The sequence below is a fragment of the Cricetulus griseus genome, chromosome 10, assembly GCF_003668045.3.
Source record: "Cricetulus griseus strain 17A/GY chromosome 10, alternate assembly CriGri-PICRH-1.0, whole genome shotgun sequence".
Classification (NCBI taxonomy): domain Eukaryota; kingdom Metazoa; phylum Chordata; class Mammalia; order Rodentia; family Cricetidae; genus Cricetulus; species Cricetulus griseus.
The window spans coordinates 17,273,443-17,299,894 of record NC_048603.1 but is presented as its reverse complement, the minus strand read 5'-3'; the positions used below and the strand labels follow the sequence as shown (position 1 = coordinate 17,299,894).

At 40.6% G+C, this 26,452-nt stretch overlaps 1 protein-coding gene across 3 annotated transcripts in view; it reads left to right on the top strand.

Annotated features, from left to right (window-relative positions):
- Cpq (carboxypeptidase Q) overlaps positions 1–26,452 on the top strand; it is a 369,164-nt gene that overhangs the window by 209,940 nt on the left and 132,772 nt on the right. For all 3 annotated transcript variants that reach the window (XM_035449658.1, XM_027431533.2, XM_027431536.2), the window contains exon 5: positions 14,755–14,866. In XM_035449658.1, coding sequence (XP_035305549.1) covers positions 14,755–14,866 — 112 coding nt within the window. The remainder of the gene's footprint in view (positions 1–14,754; positions 14,867–26,452) is intronic.

The following is a 26,452-nucleotide window of genomic DNA, read 5'->3' as shown; positions in this document are numbered from 1 at the left end:
ACCTCAGAGCTCAGCTCCAAGGAGAACCGCCTATGCTCAGCCTCCTGTTTGTGAGCACGGCTTCTGTCATCTGGCTTGAATGTATAATCAGTGAGGGGAAGGAAAACAGTTCTCTGCTCCTCCATTTCTTTTGGGGAGTAACCGAATAACCAAGGGCCTGGTGCAAATTTCCTCTTTTTGGAGGTGTGGAGCTTTTCATATGTCAGCCAGCTGTAACCTTTTGAAGGTTTAATGAAATCAGAAAATATAATCCACTATACAAGAGTGAATATGAATCAAGTCTATTATTGTTGAACAAATGGCATTAATTTCCAGCACACATGTGGACATGCTTTTTAAAATATTTGTTTGAAAAATGTCAGGCTACTCATTGTTTTAGAATATTTGAACAGCGCACTACCAGTGTGCTCATTTTAAATAGTTGTACTTTTGAAAGGTTACAGTCTTGGAGTATTTACTTTTTCCAAACCTCTTCAAGTGGCCTTGATGGAGGAAAATACCTCGGATTCTTCCTTCTGTAGGCTGCATGTCCTAAATGGTGTAAAATCCTCCTTCCTTCCAGCTGTAGTGGGAGGGCAAAAGGCTCACTCTACACATCCTGGTTCTTTTATTATGTTGCATATAGAGAGCTTCTCTGCTGTGTTCTGGGGTTATAGAATGAGATTGCTTTAAGCAGATGCAGACAGATGTTACATCTGCTATCCCGCAGAAAGAGGAGGGGTCACTGGAGACTAACTCTTGGGTGTCCAAAGGCAGCAAAGGTTGGATAATGGTCAAGGCAACCCTGGATCCTGCCCTCTTGGAGGCAAACTGCTCCAGTCCAGCAAGGGCGGACTTAGGTAGAAATCATAGTGATCTACAGAGTGGAAGTGGTAATGTTCATGAGGATGCTGGGTGGGCAGAGAAAAATCTAAGTTTATATTGCTTCACTTTCAGTTGCTATGCATGTTTCGTATTGCTCAGGGCATACTACTGTGCTCAGGACACGCCGTTTGTAAGTCACTGAATTATTCTGTGTTCATATCCACAGATGCACTTTGAGCTAACCATCCATACTGTTCCATTGATCTTCTTAGCTGACCCTTGTGGTAAAGATTGACAACTCTGTTTAAAAAAAAAAAAATCTAATCTAGCTAATCAGGAAATTGACTTAGTGAGAATGTGCCATCCCATAAAAGGCTTGATTGAGCAGTTTCTCAATGCCCAGCCGCATGTTGAGTTTTTGTGTTTATACCCAACTTAGCACCTCTTTCAAGTTAGGTCTGAAGTCAGAATTACTCCCACTTGTGTAAAATAATCTGCTCCATTAATACGGTAATCCTGCTTTTGACTGAAACCCACTTTCTACTTCTACTGTGTTTCATTGTTCCCATTTCATCCTGTCTGCCTGGTGTGAATCCTCCATCTACTGGTTTCTACTTGTTCCTAAATAGCATCTCTCGTGAGGAAGGTCTCTGCTAAGATAAATCTTTCCGCCAAAAGCCGCTGAGCCCCACTGCCACGTGTGCGCTTTACACCAGCTGCCCGCCCGAGCTAGGGCCAAATGAATACACAGAAACTTGTATTAGGTTCAAAGCTGCTTGGCCAATGACTAGGATTCTCATCTGCTAGCTCAGTCTTAATTATCATAAACCTATATATTTTATAAGACTTACCTTAGCGGATGCCTTATTGGCATTCCTCCTTGCTGGTGGCTCACATCCCGCCACTGGAAAAGGTGGACACTTCCTGTTTCCTTTTCTTAAATATGAGTCTCCTTGTTATGTCACTTCCTGCCTGGAACACCACTTCTCTACTACATTTCCCAGAATCCTCTTTGAGTCCTAGTCCTGCCTAACTTGCTGCCATTGGCCAAACAGTATTTTATTCAACAATCAATAAGATAAACATACACAGTACATTACCCATCAGGTCTACACACCGTCACTCTGCTCTCAGATCTCTCCAAGTCTCCTCTCTGCCCAATAGTGAAGGTAAATGAGTATCAGCCAAAGTAACTTGTCTGAGCAGTGACGACTTTTGTCATACTGTAGACCCATGGAGGCCAACAATGGCCAACATCTTGAGGTTGTTTCCCAATTGTTAGCCTTCCAGTCAGCTCTGTAAAAGCCGCATCTTCACCCTGTTCCCTGCTATCCCACTTGCTCCTCTTGTTTGGAGGAGAGTCACATCTAGGCTTTCCCCTGTTGTTCTTGGTAGACACACCCCTCTCCTCCAGAATCGTCCTTCCCCCTGTCTTCCTCCCGAAGAACTTCTATAATAATTAGATACACAAATTATTTTCATTTCAAAAGCAAAATTAGTCAATAATTGTACATGATTAGGAGAATAGTTCTGAAAAAAGAACATCTTAGTTTGCTATGTTGAATCTTTCCTGGGTAATTATTTTTTAATTGAATTTATTTGAAATTCACTACCAGAGAAGGCATTCTTTATCAGCATTTCTAGATTTCAGCTTTTAGTTGTTTTTAATTTTTTTTCTTAAATTAGCATGCTCATCATAATCCCCAAATCTAAATTCAACCAGTGTTTGTGACACCTCAAGTATTTCTTAAATGGAGCCCCTGGCTCACGGCTCTGCTCAGTGAGATCAAGCTGTTCTGAAAAAATCCTCAGCACTCACCTGAGTGCTGTCCAGGCAGAGGCCTCTGTATCCACTGCTCTCTTTGGCTACAGTTCTTTCCCAACTTGATAGGCCATAATCCTTCCCACCTCAGCTCAGACTTTATCTTCTTAGCCACCGAGTCCTATGCCTCTGGCATGCCATTTGATTTCACTGAAGTCTCCATTGTCTAGAGTTATCCTTGTCCACTGTTCTTTGGCTAGAGGACTCCTATGGCACATATATCACTCCATACCCAGCCCACTGTGGTTTGGTAAATGCTCGTTAAAAGCGTGTATAAAATATCTCAGAAATCCAGGTTTAAATAATGCTAAACCAGTTTCTGTGGCAGGATCTACACTGGCACAGTCTTTTCTACATGCCTTGAATTGAAAATACATACACACCACAGAGAGAGACTTTGGATATATAAGATTGGAATACTTAACCATGCTAGCAGCATAGAATTGGCAGGCACATACTCTTTTTAGTCTTACAGTAACTAATGGCCCCTGTATTAGTTTAAGACTGCATCACAAAACATTTAAAGGAAGCTAAGAGAGGCTCCCAGAGGGTGCAGAAGAACCCTTCTTCACCTTCACCCAACTTACCATCTGCCCTCAAGTGGCTTTGGTGCTAAGTCAGACTTCTCTGCCTCTTGGAAACAAATGATGGCCTTTTGTTTTTCATTTTTATCATTCCATTCTATTTGCCACATGTTTGGAGCAATGAGCATAAATTTACTCCAACATGTTGACCAGAAGTCTCTTCTTTAAGACATGTTTTATTTCTGGTTTTAATTTCTTGTCCATAGTTCTGACCTTTGCAGACTATAGTAAAGGTTAATCTTTTTTAAATGTGCTTATTCTTGTCCCTGAGATAAAGTGAGCTACATTGCATGGTGGTTGAAAGTAGACTCCTTCAATAGGTTTATGTCACTAAAATGATAAAGGTTGGAGTAATTATTGGGAAATGGATTTTAAGTGTGCATTGATCGCAAGGGGGAACAATGTTTTCTTCAAAAGAATAAACCAGATGGATTCTGAGTCATACTTTATTACTAAACAGGGAAATCAGCTTGAGTTCACACTGCTGGTTTACAGGCCTGTGAGGATGTGTGTGAAGGAAATAGAAAGATATTTGCCACGAGGGAGTTTGGTATTTCTCAAGTGAATGCTGTGGTGCAAAACCCCCTTGTCTCCTCTACCCAGCAGATGTCTATCAGACACTTGGAGACACCAGGCTTTGCATTTTCAAACTTTTCCTCGGTATGGTCCTAGCCCCCTTCCACCCCAGTTTGTACCTTGTCCCCCAACTACTTGAGAACTTCTCTTAGAAAAAGCCACATTAATAACAACACACACCATATCTGTTGGGCAGGCATTCTGATAATAGTAACACAGATTAAAATCTCAGGCAGATTATGAAACTAGATGGATAGGACATCCCCCCCCTGCCCCCAGTTCCAAGTGGTTCACTGAGCAATGGCTTTTGCAGTAGCACTGAGGACAGTTGTTAACTTCTACTTTTCAAGGAACTTAGCTGGGTGGTAGTGGCACAGGAGTTTAATTCCAAGGCAGGGGCAGGTGTGTCTCTGTGAGTTCAAGGCCAGCCTGGTCTACAGAGTGAGTTCCAGGACAGCTAGGATTGTTGCACAAAGAAACCCTGTCTCTAAACTACGCCATCAAAAGAAATGAAGGCAGGAAGGAAGAAAAAAGAAAGACGGAAAGAAAGAAAGAAAGAAAAAAAGAAAGGAAGGAAGGAAGGAAGGAAGGAAGGAAGGAAGGAAGGAAGGAAGGAAGAAGAAAAATGGGGGCTCAGATGATTCAAGGGCTGCCTGGGAGTCCCCAGTCAATGGCAGAGGGAGTGCTCAAATGTTGGCCTGTCTTCCTTTAAAACCTATATGATCTTTACTCTGCAGGAAAAAAAGAGTTCAAAGGCAATGTTGTGACATCTCTTACTTTATTTCAGTTTGGTGAAGATCTTAAGTCATAAATGGTTAGATCTCAGGTTGAAACAGATAAAATGTCTCCTTTCACAGGCCACCGCATCTTCTTCGATCTTTAAATGGTGCTGCACCATATACTTCTGAAATAGCAATAAAAATTGGCAGTCCCTCTTTCTTTCCCATGCTCTACTCTTAGCAATGTCTCTACTCCACAAGGTACCCAAGTGTGGTGTCAGGAAATGCTTCTTATACCAGCTTTTTAGGCTTCTCATTTCTCCATGAACTATGCCCAGCCTTTGATGCTTTCTCCCTGTAGTCAAGCCCTGCTAGAGAGACAGCGTGCCATGGCCCAGTGTCATCAGCTCTGTTACTGCAATCTGAACTGAAACACTCACCATCAAAACCACAAGAAAATAATCCCAGATGCAGGTGGAGGCTTCAGTTCAAGCCTATTGCTTCCTAGATGGTTAAGTGTTTGTCATTGCTTAAGGTAAAACTTTTCACCCTTTGCAATACATTTACACAAATGAGAATGCAACCCGGCTCTCTCATGGTACATGTGTGTCTTCAAATGGAATCAGTTTGTGCTGTTTTAAATTGGGCTCAGCATACAGCATTTTTAGAATATTTGTCCCGTTTCTAAATACCACGTGCTTGCGACTGATACTCCCTCTGCTTCAAACCGGCAGCACTCAGAACTCTACATTGAACTACTGCCCTGTGAAGCAATCTGTAGGAATCTGTGTATGCTACAAAAGCCCAAGGGGATCTTTCCAAGAGAGGATTGTATGCAATTTTCTGAGGCCATCTTGATATAATTAGAGCAAAATCAATACAGGCCAACATTTAAGGAGTTCATATTTGTGCCAGGCACTATGATAGTGTAAGTCATCATCACATTTAATTCTTACGACTTAAATTCGCAAATAAGTCTGTATGATGACTCTCACTCCACAGTTAAGGAAGCACCATTTAGAGAAGGTTACAAAATTGCCCATGTCAATCTGGTAGGGACAAATTGCTAAGCGTCCTCATTACACTTACACATGTAATGTATAAGTGTATAATGTGGCAGATTTTGTTTGCTGTCAAGTAAAGGATTACATATTAAAGAAAATAAATCAAAAGTAGATTCCACATAACCTATTGTAAAGCAACCAGAGGAGCATGAGAGCTGTAGCAGTAGCCCTTGGCCTGGCTTCTCTTCTTCATTTTTAATACATCAGACTTTTCAAACACTTAATTATCTTTGTTGATGTAAAATTGAGGATTTCCTGGGACTGGAAATATGTCAGTCTTCAAATTTTGTAGCCCTGAGACTCCTGCAACTCCTTAATATATGCATCAGAAAAAATAAACTGAGGAGCACGAAGCATCTTCAGATAAACCACAAAAGCAAAACGCAAAAAAAACATGTATGTTTCTAACTTCTGATTGGGCTATATGTTTATAAAATGGAGCATTATTACTATCACAGGAGCACCCTATTACTGACAGTTGATCAGGAGTATGACCAGCTTATATAAATACCTGCACAGTTTATATAAGAGAACCTGACTCTTCTATAAATTACATGGCTTCAGTGGCTCACAGGTGCCTTGGTCCAAGCCTTCAGGACCATACAACTCTTGAATTTTGCGTCCTGACAGAGCAGTACCATGAGATGAGGATAAAGCTTGCATGTTTTCCTGCGTACTTGGGGTTTGGGTGGGCCCCTTCTACAACTGTGGTGGCTTCTGCACACACTTTGGTGTCTGAACCTGGGAAAACACATCCCTAGGCATTTGGTTTTGAAAAGCAGAAAGCCCATAACCAGCATTTTCAGTCTTGTCTTCCTTCTTTCACGTTTGTATTTTTACTAGCTAGAGTCTTTGATGGGTAGGACTTGACTTCAAGGTGCCTTTCCTGTTGTCCCAGTGCAAGGGTGGGAAGGGTTTGTCTTAACTTCCACAATCTCTTATGGGTGCAGCTGTTCTCTATGACTGCCTGCAACTTTAAGATATCTTACTTGCGGGGTGTTGGTGGCGCACGCCTTTAATCCCAGCACTCGGGAGGCAGAGGCAGGCGGATCTCTGTGAGTTCGAGACCATCCTGGTCTACAGAGTAAGTGCCAGGATAGGCTCCAAAGCTACACAGAGAAACCCTGTCTCAAAAAACCAAAAAAAAAAAAGTCTTACTCCTTTCTCGCCAAAATGTGTATTTCTCTTATCATGATGCTCTCTCTAACCTTAGATCAGAAGAGGAACAGAGAACAGCAACACACCACAGCCCATAAAACAAATTAGTATCTATCTTTCACTTAATAAACCTCACTAGGGTTCTCAAGACATGGGCAGAATGTGGTCAGATGTTTTGACACATTGTAATACGATTGCCTCTTATCCATTCCTGATACAATGTTTATTCCCCATGGGACTTCGTGAGATGTGGCTTCTCTCTACATTTGACTTTCTAGTATTCTGCACTCCCACCAGAATAACTCATTAAGCTCCATTGATAACATTCCAGATATTATGTATCCAAGAGGTCCAAACTTTTCCAAATTTTGCCCATAAATCAGTTTCAGTGTTTAAAATTCACTTGATGAGTTTGTCACAGCAATAGCCCAACTCTGGCACAAATTTTCTATACCAATTACTTCTTGTTGTAACCATATACCTAACAAGCAGCAGCTTAACAGAGGAGGGTTTATTTGGCTCTTGCTTTATTGGGATGGAGTTTGTCCTGGCATAAATGGCAGGGGCAGATTGATAAAAGGTACTGTTCAGAAAGTAGAGAAAGGAGACCACCACGTCTCATCTGCCCTTTGCCGCCTTCTGGTTTTATTCAGTCTGGTGCCACAGTCATGAGTGGTCCCACTCACATTCAGGATGGGACCTTGCCCCTGAAGTTAAACATCTCTGAAAATTCCCATAAACACATATCTATGGTGATTCCAAATTCAGTAAAGTTGGCATTGAAGTCTAACCATATTGTACCTTCTTTTAAAACATCTTCTACTCTCTGATGAAGCTATAAAGATACTGAAAGTTTGAATTTTTAACATGAACATTTAAATATTAAGTCATCTATAAATATGCTGTATTTTTCAAACATGTATAGTTCAGTATTATAGTCTTGACATTTCTAATAAAATCACCCATCTTTTTTATTAGATCTACAGACATCTTATTTATATTCTAAAGCAATCTTTGTCTAATAACGTAAATGTCTCAGTGATATTTGGGTCTGGCCCTGACAGTGGGTCTTATTTTTTGCCTAGTATGTATTTCACCATTTTCTATCAGATACTAGATATCATGTGTAGGAGACCAGAAGAGCCTGAGGTTAACATTGTTTATGTACCATGTTTATGTACCCTCTTCTACTCTGTGGCCATCAGTAGGAAGAGGGTTGGATAGATCTACTCTGTAGAGTTAGGTTTGGATATAGTCTCTGTTCTTAACCCGGGTGTTCAGATTCTTTGTAAGCTAAAGCTCCTCAGTTTTAGTTTTGGGTCTGGGTTGCTGGGAGAGTGGGTCCAGTGTCCTAGGCCCACCCTTGGCTCTGGGAATTTTGCATGTCTGCACCTCACCATGTACCTCTCTGCTTACACCTTTCCAAAGACACAAGCCATTCAGTCTACTGGTCCATCACCATCAGGAGTCTGCTCTGGAAAGTGTGGCTTCTTGTTCCTCTTTCCTTCTTGTTCCTCCCTGGGTGCCTGAGATCAAGAGTGGACTTTTTGTTATTTCTTCCCTTTTCACTGTTCCACCCATACTATGCCTTCCTACACTAGAGACTTAGATCTCTGCAACCTGCCCTTGTGGCACCCTGGATATGAGGGCTCTGCCTTCCCCAAAGCTATGGGTGTCTTCTTCCATGTCATTGCAGGGAAGGAAGTGTAGTTCCAATGATTCTACTCATAGCCCCCAACTTGTGCAAGAAGTGATGGGCAGTACCATTTTCTACCTCACACAGAGAAGGTTCTGGAAGTGTGGCCTGCCTTCCAGAAGCATCCACATCCCAGTGCCATTGAAGCAGCTTCCTGGGGCTTTTCCCTGAACCTAATCTTTCTTGGGATCACGAAATGGCAGCCTGTGTGAAAGATATAGAAAATGGGTGCCTAATTGTGATGGTTTGATTAAGAATTTACCCCGTGCCGGGCGTTGGTGGCGCACGTCTTTAATCCCAGCACTCGGGAGGCAGAGGCAGGGGGATCTCTATGAGTTCAAGGCCAGCCTGGTCTCCAGATCGAGCGCCAGGATAGGCTCCAAAGCTACACAGAGAAACCCTGTCTCGAAAAACCAAAAAAAAAAAAAAAAAATGTCCCCCGTATGTTCATATATTTAAATGCTTAAGCAGTGGCACTATTTGAAAGGTTGGCCTTTTTGGAGGAAGTGTGTTACTGGGGATTGCCTTTGAGGTTTCAAAACCTCAAGCCAGGCCCAGTGTCTCTCTCTTCCTTGCTGCTGCCTGCAGATCCAGATATAGAACTCTCAGCTCCTTCTCCAGCACCATGTGTGCCCGCTCGCCTCTATGCTTCCTGCCATAAGATGAAGGACTAAACCTCTGACACTGTAAGCCAGCCCCAATTAAATATTTTCCTTTATAAGAGTTGCCGAGGTCATGGTGTCTCCTCACAGACATATGACTAAGAACACTAAAACTCCTACATGGGGTTTCGGGAGTTCTAAGTGCTCATGCTTGCCCACGCTCACACACATTGGTTGGCATTTCCAATGCTCCTGCTTTGCCGACTTCTCCTGCCAAAGGTCAACAGCGTGCTGTTTCATTTCTCCTTGGAGGTCCATGTTATCTCCTGAGATTTAACCGTCGTGGTCAAAATGAAGTTATACTTTTTAGAAAGTTGTGTGTTTCGTGGGTTATTTTACTTTCTTTATTGCTAGGAACAGGGGATTCTCTTATGGCTGGCTGGCTTTCCCTCATAAACTGATTTTGGGTGAATTAGTTTCAGCACACAGGCCCGTTTTCTCCTCATTCTTCACTGTTTACCCACTAGCAGTGACTGTCACACATAAATGGGATGCTATGATTCCCGCACGGCTTCTTATCAGTTAGAAAATAATGGAATTCCCCTCTGTGGGCTTTCGTGTTTTTGTGTCCCCAACAGTTTCCACATCTGTAACGAGCACTCTTTCCCACCAGCCTGGTTCTGCAGCCACCTTGTCCCAAATGAACACACGGATGCTAATTATGCATTTGTTGGCCAGTGACTTGGGCTTCTTCTTGGCTAGCTCTGTCTTAATTATTAACCCCTTTCTATTAATCTAAGTATTTCCACGTGGTCTCATCTTACAGGAGAAGGGTCCAGACCTCTTACCCCTTTTCAGTCTCACATAGTGTCTGCTAAGCATCTCCGCAGAGAAGAGAGCGATTTCCTCTCCGTCCCTGCCTATATCCTGATTCTGCACAGCTATGTCACTTCCTGTCTATCTGTACCGATCTCCAGACCTCTATGGTTAGCTAGTGGCAAGTTTCTGCCCAGCTACTTTACTTCCTGTCCGGCCAATCAGCCAGTCGGTGTTTTATTCATTAACCAATAAGAGAAACACAGAAGGACATCCCCCATCACACATCTTTTGAGCAGCTACTGTTGCGGTACCATATTCACACCAGATTCTTACCAGTCCTCAAACCATACCGCCCTTGTTTCCACTCAGGGCTTCTGCAATGTGTTACCAAGCTGCTTAGAATGTTAGGTCTCCGTCCTCGTCAGGGTTCCACTGCTGTGAAGAGACACCATGACCACAGCAACTCTTCTGAAGGAAAAACACTTGGGGTGGCTTACAGTTCAGAGGTTTAGTCAGTTGTTGTCATGGCGGGAAGCAGGGTGGCGTGCAGGCAGACCTGTTGCTGGAGAGGTGGCTGAGAGGTCTGCATCTGGATCCACAGAGGCAGCAGAATGTGACTGTGACACACTGACCAGGCTTAAGCATCTGAAACCCCAAAGCCCGCCCACTAGTGATGCCCCTCCTCCAACAAAGCCACGCCCACTCCATCAAGGCCACACTTCCTAACAGTGGCACTCCCTATGGACCCACGGGGGCCACTTTTATTCAAACAGCAGTCTCCATATTCAAATGCTATCTCCTTAGGGAGAGAACTGACTGCCCTACATACAATATTTCTAGTTCCTGTCACCATCCTTCTGTTTCCTCTGCCCCTTTCCCTGTGGCCATCTTTCCCTCTCCATTTCTCTTTATTGTTTAATAACATAGACTTACTTTCTGTGTAGCCCAACTGGTCTCAAACTGTCAGTTTACCTGCCTGAGCCTCCCAGGACTGAGGCCACAGATGTTTGCCTGCCATCATGCCAGCTTTGTCTGTATAACATATAAAACTGCACTTACAATATATCTATTTGCTTGGTTTTTGTCTTCTCCTCCAGAATGTGATTCACTTGGAACAGAATATTTGCTTATTTCTGCATCTCTAGCACATAGTGAAACTGTAGAAGCACATCGTGCATAATGTAAGAGCTAAAGACCCTGATGTGTTTTCTCTGATGGCGCATATCAGAGCATTTTCATAAAAACAGACGGCCTCACGGACCACTCTCTCTTGTTCTGTCGTGTTTCTGTTGGTGTTCTTGTTCATCTTTTAATGAGGGAAATCCATTTGGATCCAGAGTCTCAGGACATGACAATAACGTAAGAGGGTGCTTATTGTGTTTGGCTTCCCTTAATTCTATCCTTTTCCATTCTCAGAGCCACAGCGGCTAAGGCTAAGGTGGCTAGGGTTTGCGCCTTACCAGTCTAGTCCCCCAGGCTGCTTTATACCCAGGCCCGAGCATCTGGTAGCCACTAGGGGTATGCTAACGCATGCTCGCTTCAGGAGAACACACCTCACACTTGAGATAACCAGACTCCCCATTCATCTTCCTGTTGTCTTTCTTTGGCTGCTGTTGCCACTTTTTGTTGCTTGCAATGCTTCTTACTGTTTGACGCATTTAGAAGAAAAGTTAATGGAAAGGCCACTTGAGGGGAGGAGATGGTTAGGAGCTCTGCCTGACTCTAAGTGGCAGCACACAGTAGGAGGTACCCCGACTTTTCTTCCTTAACTGTTTATGCTGTAGGGATTAGGATGAAGGGGTGATGTTCCCCTTCGCCAGGTGCAAGCAGTCTGTTTCTGTTTTTCTTGCTTACATCAGCTTTGACTTTATTGCAATTAGTGTTCATTTGTGCCTGACCCTGGCCCAGGACAGGTTCTCAGCAGCCCTGTGAGTTTGTATATTTTTCTGGATGGTTTTCTTCAAGGCTGCAGTAGAGTTTTAAAGACTGGCCTGGTACCATTTCGAATGAAATTTTCACTGAAATCTTCTACATGTATGTAGAAGCTTTCACGATGAGGAAAATTGAAGTTTGCTTTTTTAAAATGCTACCAATTAGAGGTCAATTTTGTGATTATCCTATTAAAATAGATACTGAATTTATTACTCTCAGATTGTGGCCCCCAACATTTTATTATTTGAAAAATGTTTATAAAACTCTCACAATCAAAATGATATCTTTTTTTCTTTATAGAACTGGGGCAAAGGTCTGATCATATAGTATATAATTTAATTGTTTACTACTCCAAGCAATCTTTCCTGTCATAACTGCTAATGTGAGTGGTGATTGCTATCTGGAGAGTGGAAGCTTATCAGGGACACAAAGAAATACAGTTATAAAATGAACTCAGTAATTGTGGAAGAATTCAGAAATACAAAATGATGATGGCTACCTTGATGTGGTTACTCCTGAATGAACGAAAGAAAGAAAGAAAGAAAGAAAGAAAGAAAGAAAGAAAGAAAGAAATTTTGCATTTTAGTCTATGGCAGCCTTACTGGAACAACAGTCCTGGGCCGTGAGGCTGTGACAGAGCACACCCTGACTTCTCTGGGGTGATTCCACTTTCTCAGTCAGAAGACTCTGCTATTGCAACATGCTCTTTTTTTCTTTGTTTTTGTTTTGTTTTTAATTCCCCCCTTAGAAACAAACTACTCGGGTTCATTATATGGCCATTTATTAGTCTGGGGCATTATCCTTGTTTGTGACTACGATGAAGTCATACTAGGCTGGGCTGGCTGTAAGTCACCAGGAGATCTTTCAGCTGCTCAGGAAGCAGGCAGTGCAAAGGTCTCACTGATATTTTAGGCCCAAACTGTCCCCCAAGATAATGATGAATTTTCATGTTAGCCATCAAGAAGATTGATTCAGCTTTGGTTTTCTGACAGCTTGCTGTGCATCGGTATTAATATGCTGGACTTCTAAAAATGCTGTTGAGTTTAATGCTGCCAGGGAGAGTTCACACATGCTAAGTGTATGCGTTAAGTACACTACATAACTAGTGTCCGAATCAGAAGCATGACAGCTCTACAAAATCTCCTTCCATTCTCACACTTCTTGACAAAGGGAACCACTTTCCTATTTTTTTGTCCCTATGCTTTTTGTAGACAGAGTTATACACAGTCTATTATTTTTTTTAATCTGGCTTCTTTAATTCTTCATGCTGTTTATCATTTGTATTTATTCTTACTGTTGTGTGGTGCTTCACTCATGAATACAATTAATTTATTCATTCTGTTTTTAACAGATATTTGGTTATTTTCCCTTTCAGAGGAGGACATGGCTATTAATATCCTGTTATGGAAACTATCATAGTTAGTTGAAGCACACACACACACACACACACACCACACACACCACACACACACACACACACACACACACACACACACACACACACACACTTTTGGATACACTGAACAACTAGGAGTAAGATTTCTGGGTCATAGTCTGTATTTATGTTCACAGTCCATAGATCAGATGGTTTTCCAGGGTGGTTGTATGCAACACCCGCACACCAGCAATGTTTGAGAATTTAGTTGTGCTGCCTTCTGACACTATTTGTCATTTTTTATTTTAGCTATCTGGTGGCTAAAGATTTAATGTGGTTCAGTTTTTATATCTTTGATAATAATGATCCTGAGTACTTTTTTCTATGGTTATTGGTAATTTGTATATCTTTCTGTAAGTATGACAGTTGTTAGTATGATTATTTTGCTCGTTTCTCTATCAGTTGACGGTTTGCTGTTGTTTTGTGGGAATTCTTTATACAACTCATGTATACAAGTCCTTTATTGCATTATAGATGGATTTTTTTCTCCCAGTAAAATACCTTTTCACTCTATTAAAGGTTCCTTGGATGAGGAGATATTCTTAACTCTTTCAAAGTCTAACTTACTATTTTATGGCTAATGATTCTTTTTGTATATCTTAGGAAACTATCGCCCACTCTAAGTTGACAAAGCTGTTTTCCTTAAAGTCGTTATCCAGCTCTGTAATCTATCTGAACCATGTTTGAGTATCATATGATGAATAGGGACCAGGATATCCTTTATATCAATGTTTTATTGACAAAGCACCATTTTATTTGGTTTTTAGATTGTTGGAGATGTGTGCACACATATTAATTCACTAACATCTAGGTGTGTGACATGGAAGTCTAGCACTTCTCTGGCACTCATGAGGTCTTAGATTCTATCATTAGCAATGGAAGGAAAGGTTTGTTTTAGTTCTGGTGAAATCACTTTCATGCTTTTTGAAAGAGAATTACTGATGATCCCTTAAATAACATTTAAATTTGCAGTGGTTAAACTTTTAATCTCCACATTTCTTTATATTTACCCTAACCCAAATAGAAATCTCTCTTAAATGTTCCGCTCAATTAGACCTAGGTTTTAAGTCTTATTTTATTCAACACTGAAGCAATTTATGACTTAAAGAACACAATCATTTTTAAAAACAAATTATTGTTCCAATGTTTGCTTTTCAATGTAATTTGATAAGTTTAATGAGTATCAAGATCTGGAATCAATAGCCAGTCGAAAATATGGTTGAAGTTCTGTACTCCTTTTAAATGTAATTTTGACTTTAAGCTATAAGATAAAAATTTTAAAAACCATTCAGCAATGAACAAATGCCTTCAGCAGTCAATATTATGTTTGAGAGTTATGATAGAGAGTTTCAAGGGAAGGGCTGTCACCACTCTGAAAATGAATTTGGAATTGTACCAACGCGGCTATATCATGCTCCCCAATAGAAACAATGTGTGCCTTTTAAGACACAAATACAAAACTTTTGATCCTCATGTTTGAAATACTTGGATGTCTTCCTTGATGTCATTTTGCTTAATGTTTTCTTCTTATTATTTATGATAGGTTGTACTGGTCAGCGGACATCTGGACAGCTGGGATGTTGGCCAGGGCGCCATGGATGACGGTGGTGGAGCCTTCATATCATGGGAAGCTCTCTCACTCGTTAAAGATCTGGGTAAATATTTATAAAAAGCCTTTAACCAAGACATCAGGGTCTCAGTAGTGACTCGTTAACTCTATAGAAATTCCGTAATGGATTCGGTTTTTTGTGGTGCGTGCAAAGATGCTCCCGTGGTTTATATATTTCTCAGTTTGCTGCCAGGATAGAAATATTCAGAAGTTTCTCATTCAAGTGTGCTCCAGACATCTGAAGTACCCAATGCTTTTGTCATCTACTGAGGAAAGTGAGCGAGAAAATGAAACCAGAACAAATGTGACCACATCAGTTGGAGGCTGTGTAAGACCGAGGCCAAGAGCAGAGAATGAACCGCTCCCCACTTCCTTATCTTCTCCTCGTAAGATAGCATCAGTCTGTGAGGACGGTGGAAAAAAGCCGGTCACTTTTCTATAGAAATCAGAGGGTTCGTGGTAAAAGAATGATTACCATAGCCATGGCAGGAACCCAGTTTGAGAAAAAAAAGGACCTAGATATGGCTGAGAAGAGCAGGCATTTAAAGACATGGCTAATATCATAAGTGGCTTCTTTTGCTGACTATATATGCAAATGAAGTATGCACAGTCCCTTTTGATATGTTTGTCAAAAGGGTGGATATGGTGGTTAGAAACAGTAGAAAAGTCTGAATCAGGAGTTCCCTGTCTGAACTAGAGAGTGGTGGCTTTGAAGTGCTTCATCAGTAGAATATCCTAGATGGAAGCTGTAGAATAAGTTCTGTTTCAGATGGCATAGAGCTCAAAATATTAATTGGTTATTTAAGCACATATTATAATTGGATTTTTCCTTTGGGTAGCCAGCTCACAAATAATGACACATGCAGACTTGTTATTGATTATGAAAGCTTGGCCTTAGCTTAGGCTTGTCTCACTTGCTCTTATAACTTAAGTTAACCCATTTTTTTTTTTATTAATCTACATTCTGTCATGAGGTATTACCCCTCTTCAGTCTTGGACCTTCTGTTTCTTTTCCATGTCTCCTGGTGTCTCCCTCATACCTAGATTCCTCCTCCTCTCCTTTTTTTGTCCCCAGAAACCCCATCTATACCTCCTGCCTAGCTACTGGCCATTCAGACTTTTATTACACTGATCACAGCAATACACCTTCACACAGCGTAAAAATATCCCACAACATTTCCCCCCTTCTGCCTAAATAAAAAGGAAAGGTTTTAACTCTAACTAAATACAATAAGAACAATTATCAAGTAAGAATTACATTTACAATGTTTAATTCATATGTATTTGGCAATTTGGAGAAAATGCTCTATTATCTTATCTTGATGAATTTAAAGTTTTATACCTGAAACATTTTCTATAATAATTTGTATTACCAACCTAAAACTATCTTTTTAGACCTAAAAACATTTTTTTAGATAAACAATTTAAGCTTTTATGTCTCTCAACCTTATACACTTTATACCTCTTGTGTGAGTTTTTTTTTTTAATTTGGTAACAAGGAAAACTGTAACTATAACTCTGTCATCTTTACCTCCATCAGAGATGCAAGAAGGATATAAAATGACCTGAGTAAACAGGAAGTGCAGAACAAACAACTTCTAAAACAATAGAAATGAGAGGGATGTGTTATTGCCTAAATAGTCATCCAAGATTCCTCTGTAGTGCTGGGGCATCCCTCTTCAGCCTACAGGCCAAGAACATTTGATAGACATTTTTTATTTGAATTAGAAACAAGATTGTTTTACATGTCAATCCCAGTTCCCTTCTCCCTCCCCTCCTCCCCTGCAACCCCTCCCAACTAGTACCCTACCTATCCCATACCCTTTCTGCTCCCCCTGGATGGTGAGGCCTTCCATAGGGTGTCATCAGAGTCTGTTGTATCCTTTGGGATAGGGCCTAGGACCGCCTCCATGTGTCTTGGCTCAGGGAGTATCCCTCTATGTAGAATGGGCTCCCAAAGTCTATTCGTAAACTAGGAGTAAATGCTGATCCACTACCAGATGCCCCATAGATTTCTGAGGTCTCCTCACTGAAACCCATGTTCCTGGGGTCTGGATCAGTCCCATGCTGGTTTCTGGGGAGCAAGAGCTCCCTGTTGTTCAGGTCAGCTGTTTCTGTGGGTTTCACCAGCTTTGTCTGGACCCCTTTGCTCATCACTTGTCCTTCTCTGCAACTGGATTCCAGTTCAGTTCAGTGATTAGTGGTGGCAATCTGCTTGTACTGAAATAAGAAGTTTTTGAAGGACTCTCCTACTTTGTCTTGACAAAGTTTGGCAGTTGCCTTCCTTGTGTACTGTTTGTCCAGTTTGGACATCGTACTGTCAGCAGTCGAGGGAAGGCAGTCTCTGCCCAGGGACTAACTTTGTCACAATTAAAGTAAAATCCTTATGGAGATTGTTTGGTGCCCAGCATCCTTTTCTGAAGTAAATTAGTGCGGCCAGGAGTCGATGTGTCTCATTGTCATTAAAATCCTTATGTTATTAAAACACTTAAATGCCATATTCTGTAGGTTTTTGAAGTGTTTGAAGACCATTTATCTATTTAAAATATATCTCTGTTTGACCTTGAAAAAATACCTAACATGATTATAAGTTTGTTTGCTATAGACAGCTAACTACTAACCTATCTTTCTTTATTATTCTAAATAGTTCTTAAGGACTAAAACACTACATTACATTTTTTAATGAGTTGCATAAGTAGAATACCTTAAACAAAAGTAGAAACATATATACAGTATAACAAAAATAACCTTAATTTGTATCAATATACAAAAACCCATACCAACGTAAAATATTTGAGGCTAGTGGTTGTTCAAAAGTATACTCAACAATCCACCCTTTTATCACACAATTTCTATATTTCTGTATATATATACAGAAATATAGAAATTTCTCCCTGACTATGACTAGTAACAATTTATAACCAACCCCCTAAATGATAACAAACCACCAAATGACCAAAAACCATATATTCCACCTCTTGGGAATGTGGGCATCATGTTCTCTAGATTACTTTCTGTTGTTTGGGGATGATGGCATCTTTAGGGGACCCTGAGAAAATTAAGATAAGGGTCAAGTCCAGAGAGAGCTCGATGTTGTCTAGTCATGGTATGATGGGAAAATGTAGGGCTTATCTGCAATCTGGCTGGGGTAGTCTGTGGGTTGGACTGTCTCAGTTTGCAGCTTTGAAGTTGTTCTGGATGTGGACTTTTGAGGAAACTGCAACAGTGGAATTCTGAGAGCCTGGATCACCTGGGCTGTTTGTCTTGTCTTCATTGTTGTCTGGTCCTTTTGTTCTGAAAACACACCAAGTTTTAAAGGTAACATACGTATCTGTATTAACACAAGTATGGAATGTGCAGTGTGTACAAGTCAGCTAAAGGTGATTTTTTTCTTGTTGTTTTGTGTTTGAACAGGTAAAAAGTATCTCTTAATTTTATAAGTCTGTTTGGACTGTATAACCAAACTGGGATACAAATCTCTATTCATGTTATATGAAAATACAGCATGTAAAAATAAGTCACAAGGGCTCTGTAGCCAACAAGATTTATCAGGTCTCATCCGGTCTCAGAGCTCCTCTCTGAGATCAGCATGTCACTTGTCCTGTAGTCTTTCTTGGTTTCTTTCTTCATGTCTGTAGCCAAGATTTTCAGGAGGTCTCCCCCAACCAAATTTGACCTTTATTAATTTTGAAGAGAACCATACTGTTTGTTTCCTGTGGAAACAGAGGAATAACCTCTTCCCCAATTACAACACATTTCCCGACTTCCACTTTGAAACCAAGACATCTCTAAAGTATATAGGCTGGGTTGATTCATCAGTCCCTTTCATAATCCAATATCTCTCAGCAGCTGTCATTCACTCCCTAGCCTTCAAAAAATTCAAAGTCAACAAGGTACCATACAGGATCCAGTTGCCCTGTGTATTGTGGCTTTTTTCTTTTATATTACTTTACTCTCTCTTTAAGACTTTGTTACTTTTACACTATTGTTTTCTCTTTGTCTATACTCATTTTTTTGCTGTTTTCTCAGTCTGGATCACTTCACTGCATGCCTGTAGCCTTCTCTGAACATCTGAATCTTAAACCCACATGGTGCTGGCTGGCTCAAGCCTGAAGGCAGCAGCCAGGAGCCATGTCTCTGTAGCCTGCCTGAGAGACTGCACGACTAGGAAGACTGGCTCCGCGTGTTTGTGTGCTTGGAACTTTTTTAAAAAGCTTTCTAAGGTCCTATGCAGAAACATGTCACCCACGTTGGGTGACAATGTAGTATGCTTTTTCATCAGCCACCAAACCACGAATAATGACACTCAGATTTATTATTAATTATGAAAGATAGGCTGACCTTAAACTTGTCTCACTAGCTCTTATAACGTAAGTGAACCCATTTATATCAATCTATGTTTTGCCTTGTGGCTCTTTACCTTTCGTTACATTTTGTATGTCTTATCCTTTTCCTCAGCACTTCAATTATCTCCTCCTAATTCCGGTCTCTGCCCAGAAGTCCCACCTATAACTCATGCCTAGCAATGGGATGTTCATCTCTTTATTAAATCAATCACAGCCATGTATCTTCAGATAGCATACAAATATCCCACAACAACATATGTCTCTAAACTCATGAGTTCCTGTAATTTTTATAGGAAATCTCTAAGAAATTCTGGTCTTCTGCATAGAAGCTGGGTTGGTCAAATGTCTGCCTAACATGCATGAAGCCATTGGTTCAATCCCCAGCAATTCAAAAAAATGGATATGTTGGTGCATGTCTGCCATTGTAGTAATCAGGAGGAGAATGCAAGCAGACCAAGAATTCAAGGTCATCCTCAGGAATATAGTGAGTTTAAGGCCAGCCTGGGCTATGTGAGATTCTATCTCAAAAAGGAAATAATTGCTGGTCTTCCTAAAAGTAGATTGCCGAAATGGCCTTGTTTTAAGCACATCTTTGATGCATTATTTTAATTTATATCTTACTTGTGTTTTAAAACGTAGAAATGAAAAACTGTTTGTGATTTTGTTGTGGTGGTTGTTTGTTTTTGAGACAGGTTTTTTCTGTGTAGCTTTGTAGACCAGGCTGACCACGAACTCACAGAGATCCACCTTCCTCTGCCTCCCGAGTGCTGGGATTAAAGGCATGCGCCATCAATGCCCGGCTTGTGTGGTATTTTTATGTATTTCTCAATCTTGGCACTATTGACATTTTCAGATTATGGTGAGTGATTTCATAACACCCCAGACTCTACCCACCAGTTGCCACTACCATTCACCACCTCCCCCCAAAATTGTAACAGTCAAAGTGTCTTAGATATTGTCAAATGTCCTTGGGACGGAGGGTAAGAACAATTGCCCTGATTTGAAGGACACATAAATAAACGAATAAAGTATCTCTAGGTAAATTAACTCGGGATCTTTTGAAAAATAATTTAACAAACTAATTGGAAATCTTGAATTGCACATTCTAAACAGTCCATCATCATCATGGTTACCATGCATGATAGAAAAAGATGCACTGAGCAGCCGCCATGCTTTCTGTAAAGCCCTGTGTAGATCCCAGGCACACAGAGAGGTTTAGGTGTGCTGCCTGTACAAAGAGCCTTAGCCCAGAGATGGAGACCTCCACACTTGCCCACAGGCATTGCTGGAAGCACAGAGAGACTTTCAATGGCTACTTCTAAAACTGTGTCAGGTTCAAGAGTGGAACAAATAAAACCCAAATAAATTATTGCACAACAAATAAAACCCAAATGCACACCTTCAGAGAAGGTCTAGATTTTTATGTGGAGTCCCCCCTCCTTCCCATCCCTTGGTGGTGTCTCGCTTTCCCTCTCAATCATCCCAGAACAAAGTGGGTTCTAGGGAGAAATATGGAGAAGTAAAACATTTGTCCTTCTGGAACACAGACGTTTATTCTGGAAATTAACTTTATTTCAGTGAGTTTCGCCAATTTGATGGAAATGGACTGGTGGACTAAAAAGAGAAACTAGTTCATCTGAATTGGGTTTAGGTCACTCTGTTCTACAGACTTCTTTCCTGGCCTTGGGCAGATCATTGGAACACTCTGGTCTTCGTTTTCCTCCTCTCTACTCAATTATAATCCTCCAGAGTATTTTATTTGCTCTAGATTGAAACAAAAATTGGGTATTCTCTACATACTGAATCTCTGAGCTCTGGTCCTTGGCATGGGACCCTAAATCATGGTTAATTGATTTCAACTCAATTTCATGAATAAATGTCAAACAACATGCAGGGGCGAATGAGTATCTGTAGTCCTATCTGAAAACGCTGGGTTCAGTTTCTGTTGTTGTTATTTGGGTTTTTGCTTCTTTCTTTGTTTTGTTTTTGTTTTTGGTAGCTACTGGTTCGTCTTTTAAATTCAGAGCTTTAGTCTCGTAATAAAGATTTCTGAAATTTCATATGAGCTAATAACTTAAATTCCAAAATGAAGAGTAGCATTTCTTTTGCGTATGCGTTGTGAGGCAGCGTTGACACACTGTTAAAAACATGGGACACTGAGCTGGGCATAGTGATACACACCTTTAATTCAAGCATTTTCAAGAGGCAGAGGCAGGTGGATCTCTTAATTAGAGATTATCCTACTTTACAAAGCAAGTTCCAGGACAGCTAGGGCTACACAGAAAAACCCTGTCTTGGGAACCATTATAGGTTTAAAGAGAAATCAGGCACTAAGGAAATGTCTGGAGATCTACAATGATGACACCAACTAACAATCTAAGCAACAGAGGAGAGGCTACCTTAAATGCCCTCCCCTGATAGTGAGATTGCCGACTGACTTATATGCCATCCTATAGACTTCACCCAGCCGCTGGTGGAAGTGGAAGCAGACACCCACAGCTAAACACTAAAGTGAACTGTAATCCAGTTCCAGAGAAGGAGGAGTGATAAGCAAAGAGGTCAAGGCCAGGCTGGTGAAACCCACAGAAACAGCTGACTTGAACAAGGGGGAACTCTTGGTTCCCAGACTGATAGCTGGGAAACCAGCATGGGACTGATCACGGGTGTCAGTGAGGAGACCTCAGAAATCTATGGGGCCTTTTGTAGTAGATCAGTACTTATCCCTAGCATAGGAATGGATTTTGGGAGCCCTTTCCACATAGAGGAATACTCCCTGAACCTAGGCACAAGGGAGTGGGTCTAGGTCCTATCCCAAGGGATATGACACTCTGAAGACCCCCTATGGAAGGCCTCATCCTCCCTTGGGAGCAGAAAGGGTATGGGGTAGGTAGGGTGTTAGTTGGGAGGGGAGGCAGAGGGAACCGGGATTGACATGTAAAATAATCTTGTTTCTAATTTAAATAAAAAATGGAGAAAAAAAGAACTGCAAACTCATTCTTTGTCGATCTCCTAACTAGAATTTTTATGTGAAAGTAAGTGTATTACTTACTTTCAATATTAAAAACTTCTTTCTCTGAAAAAAGAAAAAAAAAAGGAAAACTCTGTCTTGAATGAATGAATAAATGAATGAATAAATAAATAAGTAAATAAATAAATAAAATACAAGCCCACAGGACACTGGAACTCGACCACGTAAATTGTTCATACCTCAGATCAGCAAATTCCTAGTTATCTAACCTTAATCTTTGACTCTTTGTGCCTCAGTATCCCATCTAGAAAATAAGGATAATAATAGTTCCTATTTCTCATGCTTGTTTTGAAAATTAAATGAAACATTAACCTAATCTATTTACAACAGGGCCTGACCCAACCCTATTTCTCCATAAATGTTGTATGTTATGACTTAATAAGCATGACTGAAAAACTACTTTAGTACAAGAGAAGACAATGCTTTTTTTTTTAACCTTTAGCCCCCTTAGTGACCACTCTGCCTTCTTAATATTTTAGCTGTACTAGTGCAATTCTAGAGCCAGCTGCCATAGGATCACTAACATTTAAGCCACCAGCATCTGTATGATGGAAGCCTAATGCCTCCTTTACACTTTCCATTCTTATATGAAACCTACTGTGTCTTAGATGCCTTCTGATCACTTCCAGTACTGATGCTTTGCAGAATGAATAATCGCTGTAAAATTTAAAAGTTGATTTTGAATTCCCATTAGTAGATTATTTGTGTATTTTAACAGGAAGGTCTGGATCAACTGTGTGACTTACTAGGTCTGGATGAGCACCAGTAATTCTAGATGAGCTTGGTGGGAGAGAATAGAATTCAGTAGGAGAGCATAAGCCTAGCATCTTTGAGATCCCAAGTTTGATCCTCAGTACCACCAAAAAGAAAGGAAAAGAAGCAGTAGTAACCTGAGACTCCCCTCCCCGTCAAATGGGTTCATAATTATATTACCTAATTAAATTGAGGCTAAACAGTTTAATTGGTGAATTATGAAAGCTCTGTGGAAATCTTTTTCCAAGAAAAATGACACTCCTTTTGGATGCTGTCCCTTGGATGAGATGTCAGGCAGCTTGAAAGTTGGAGTCCCTCGGTGCCTTGTTAATTTGAAGTGTTGGTCCAGCGGGGCTCTCTGGTATTTGAGAACCTTTTTCTAAGGCTTAGCCTTTCTACTGTCTTCTCCTTTGTCTTCCTACTTTACAACTCTTACAGATTAACTCTTTTGCCCAAGCCATCAGCTTAAATTATATTCAACTAATCTAATAAGACATTTGTGTTTTGTAAATATAATCAATCATTCCTAAGTAACCGTCAGCAGCAAAGCAGCAATTTGCTGTGAATTGCTATTGAATCTTTCGTGTGTGTGTGTGTGTGTGTGTGTGTGTGTGTGTGTGGTGTGTGGTTTACTGGATGTGAAGCTGTTTATTTGAGATGTCGTTTCCTGGAACATTCTGGTGTCGGTGGACAAAGCTGTGGCCAGCACTGCTATACTCCACCGTGTTTATTTGTCATTCAAAAAGTAAACCATCTTCCACTCCAAAATTGTTCCAGTTTTATCATTTTCTGTGAAGCTAGAATTTGTGGATTTTGATTCTAAAGAAATGAAATAAAAAGAGGGAAGAGTGTTTTCCCTGGTTATCAAGATGTGGGACACACAAGGGACGTATTTCTAAAATGATTTAATGTGAGCATCCTGGTTTTGATTATTACCAAGCATGAGAGTCTGCTCTGAAAAGATACTTATTTGTGTGTTCCTTGGATCACTCACTTAACAAATGTTTGATGTGTTAATAGCAGGTCATATCCTAGATGCCTGGACCAAAGAGTATAAGAGATACTTGATTCAAAAGCAGCCATAAAATTGCTGCAAATTCTTCCTAACTGTGACATATGCAGTTTACTTTGGATATATATTGAGGGAAGGGTGTGGTCAGTTTGTTTGGCTAGGCAGGGCAACATCAACATGGTGATTATTGAGTTCTTGAGCTTTGTTCAGTAAAGATAAATAGGAATTCGTGAAATACAGAATTCTCTGCAGCAATGCACATATTTAAAAGGAGGAAGGTGTGGTCAGGAGAGTCTTGGGATGGAGGGGTGAGGGCTGCAGAGTGGCAGGAGCTGCATACTTTCCCCTTGGTATGTCTGCAAAGTGTCAGGTTCTTGTATAATACTCATGTCTACGCTCGTAAAGAAGAAAAAGGTTTCCAATAGTAAAAAAGAGGGGGAAAGTCTTGGTATTGCTATTAGATTGAATACTTTTTTAATACTTTCTTGGCGTACCTAGCAGGTGGAAGTAAGGAGTAGGGAGGGTTATAGAGAAATGACCAGGCTTGCCTGACCCAGAATATCCCAGTGAAGACAATCAAGTCCAGGCCAAGGTATTAGTTCTCTGAGAGCCTAATGCAGCCATCTCTAATGCAAAGGCTCTCTTGGAAATGAAAACACAGATAAGGAAGTGTTCTTTGCCCAGCTTCTTGTCAGGTCTGCCCTGGAAAAGCACCAGGAAATCTAATCCAGTGTAACTGATGTAAAGAAATAGACAGCAACTCCCATTGAAGTGTTATCACCTCAAAATGAGGTAAAAAGTCATTTAAATGAAAGGACTAGAGATAGTGGGGGCCCTGAGCCCATGTAGGGACTGGCTCTCGAAAAGAGATAGTACTTGGGATGGCATTCACCCCAAAGTGTCAGATCTCTGGCTTTACCAAAAGCACCAACTGTGTTTACTGCATGGTGTGATGTGTTAACACTCTACTGTGCACACCGTCATGTCTTCCTGTTAATAGCCCCACCCAGCAGATACAGCTCCTGTGACAGCCACTGCACAGAAGAGGAAAGCAAAGCAGAGGAAAGTCACACATAACATGTCCCCCTCGGGGTGACCCGGCCGCCTGTCCTGTGGAAAATGTAAATCAAGCAGCTTGACTCAGACCCTAATCCTTCCTCCTGGTAGGCACTCTGGAATGCGGGTTCACTGGAATACCATTCCCAGCCTGACTCAAGGAACACTCTTTCTGAGCCTGTCAAGAGATAGGATACAGAAAGAGAAAGATATATACTATGAACAAATGAGTGTGGGAAACTCCCTCTTAGTAATTTCGTTTTTTCAAGAACGACTTTTGTTGAAAGGATGTGTTTTGAGCACACTGTCCTAGGGCCTCTAAGAATGGCCACCAAAATGCCTTTTACGGGGCTAAAGGCCAACGGATTTAGATGTTTCCATTTTAAATCCCTGGCTGCCTTTGGGATTCTGTGGTAGTTCCATAATTGGCCTATAAAAGCCATATTTAGGCAGCATTTATATTCACCCAGAAGAAAACTCTGCTTGAACAATGGCTCCTCAGCTACACGTTCCCATTCTATTTTACTTAAAACAAACGGGATATTGTTTGAGATATGTTAAATCTTCCCTCACCATGTTTTTCTGTGAATCTTAGTTTTTCTACAGGAAGTTTTTATCTTGAAACATCTCAGGAACTCTCTCTACTGCTACAGTGGATTCTCTTTCTCCACAATTATTTTATGACCAAAAGATGGGAGAGCTATGACCCTAGATCAAGAGTCTCATTGAAGTCACCGTTCTTTACTTCTTTTAGAGACAATACAGTCACTTGTAAAGCTGTACAGAAAAATCAACTTGTTTAAAGTCCTTAAAAATCCCCTCACTGTTCAGTTTGATTTTTGTTAATTTGATATTTAATGTGTAGGTAATGCCTTGCTTTTATTTTTTTCTGAGAAAACTTTGGTCTTACCTTTTTATAACTATACTTAGTGAAGCAAACACCTATAACAATAGAAGAATTAGAAATGTCAAAGGTGTGTTAACCCTTTTCCTGGTTTCCTCTTTTTGGTCATTTCTAAAAGTGGGTTTGTGCTCATAGGGCATTTGTAATTAACTCCTTCTCATGTACTTTTAAGGGATCTTCTCATTTTTTTATTCAAATAAGTCTTTCCTATTGTGGTAAGTTGTGTAGTGTCTGGCTTTCACATAAGACTTGTGGAAAACATTTTTTAAAGGCTGGAAATTGCTGAAAACTTGTTCTGAGATTCAAATTCATTTTTGTTTCACTAACATACTTGGCATCTTTATATCTCATTCAGCTAACTTAGGCATTTCTGCTGGCATGTACAAAAAGACAACCGGTGCATAAATTGATCTGTAAGATATGTCCATGGGATAAAGTAAGATTTGTCTACAAAGACTCTTTTAGATTGTGGTTTTCCTTGTAGTTTGGATGTGGTATGGGAGAATCTGGTCATTTTACAGCTATAGGCTATT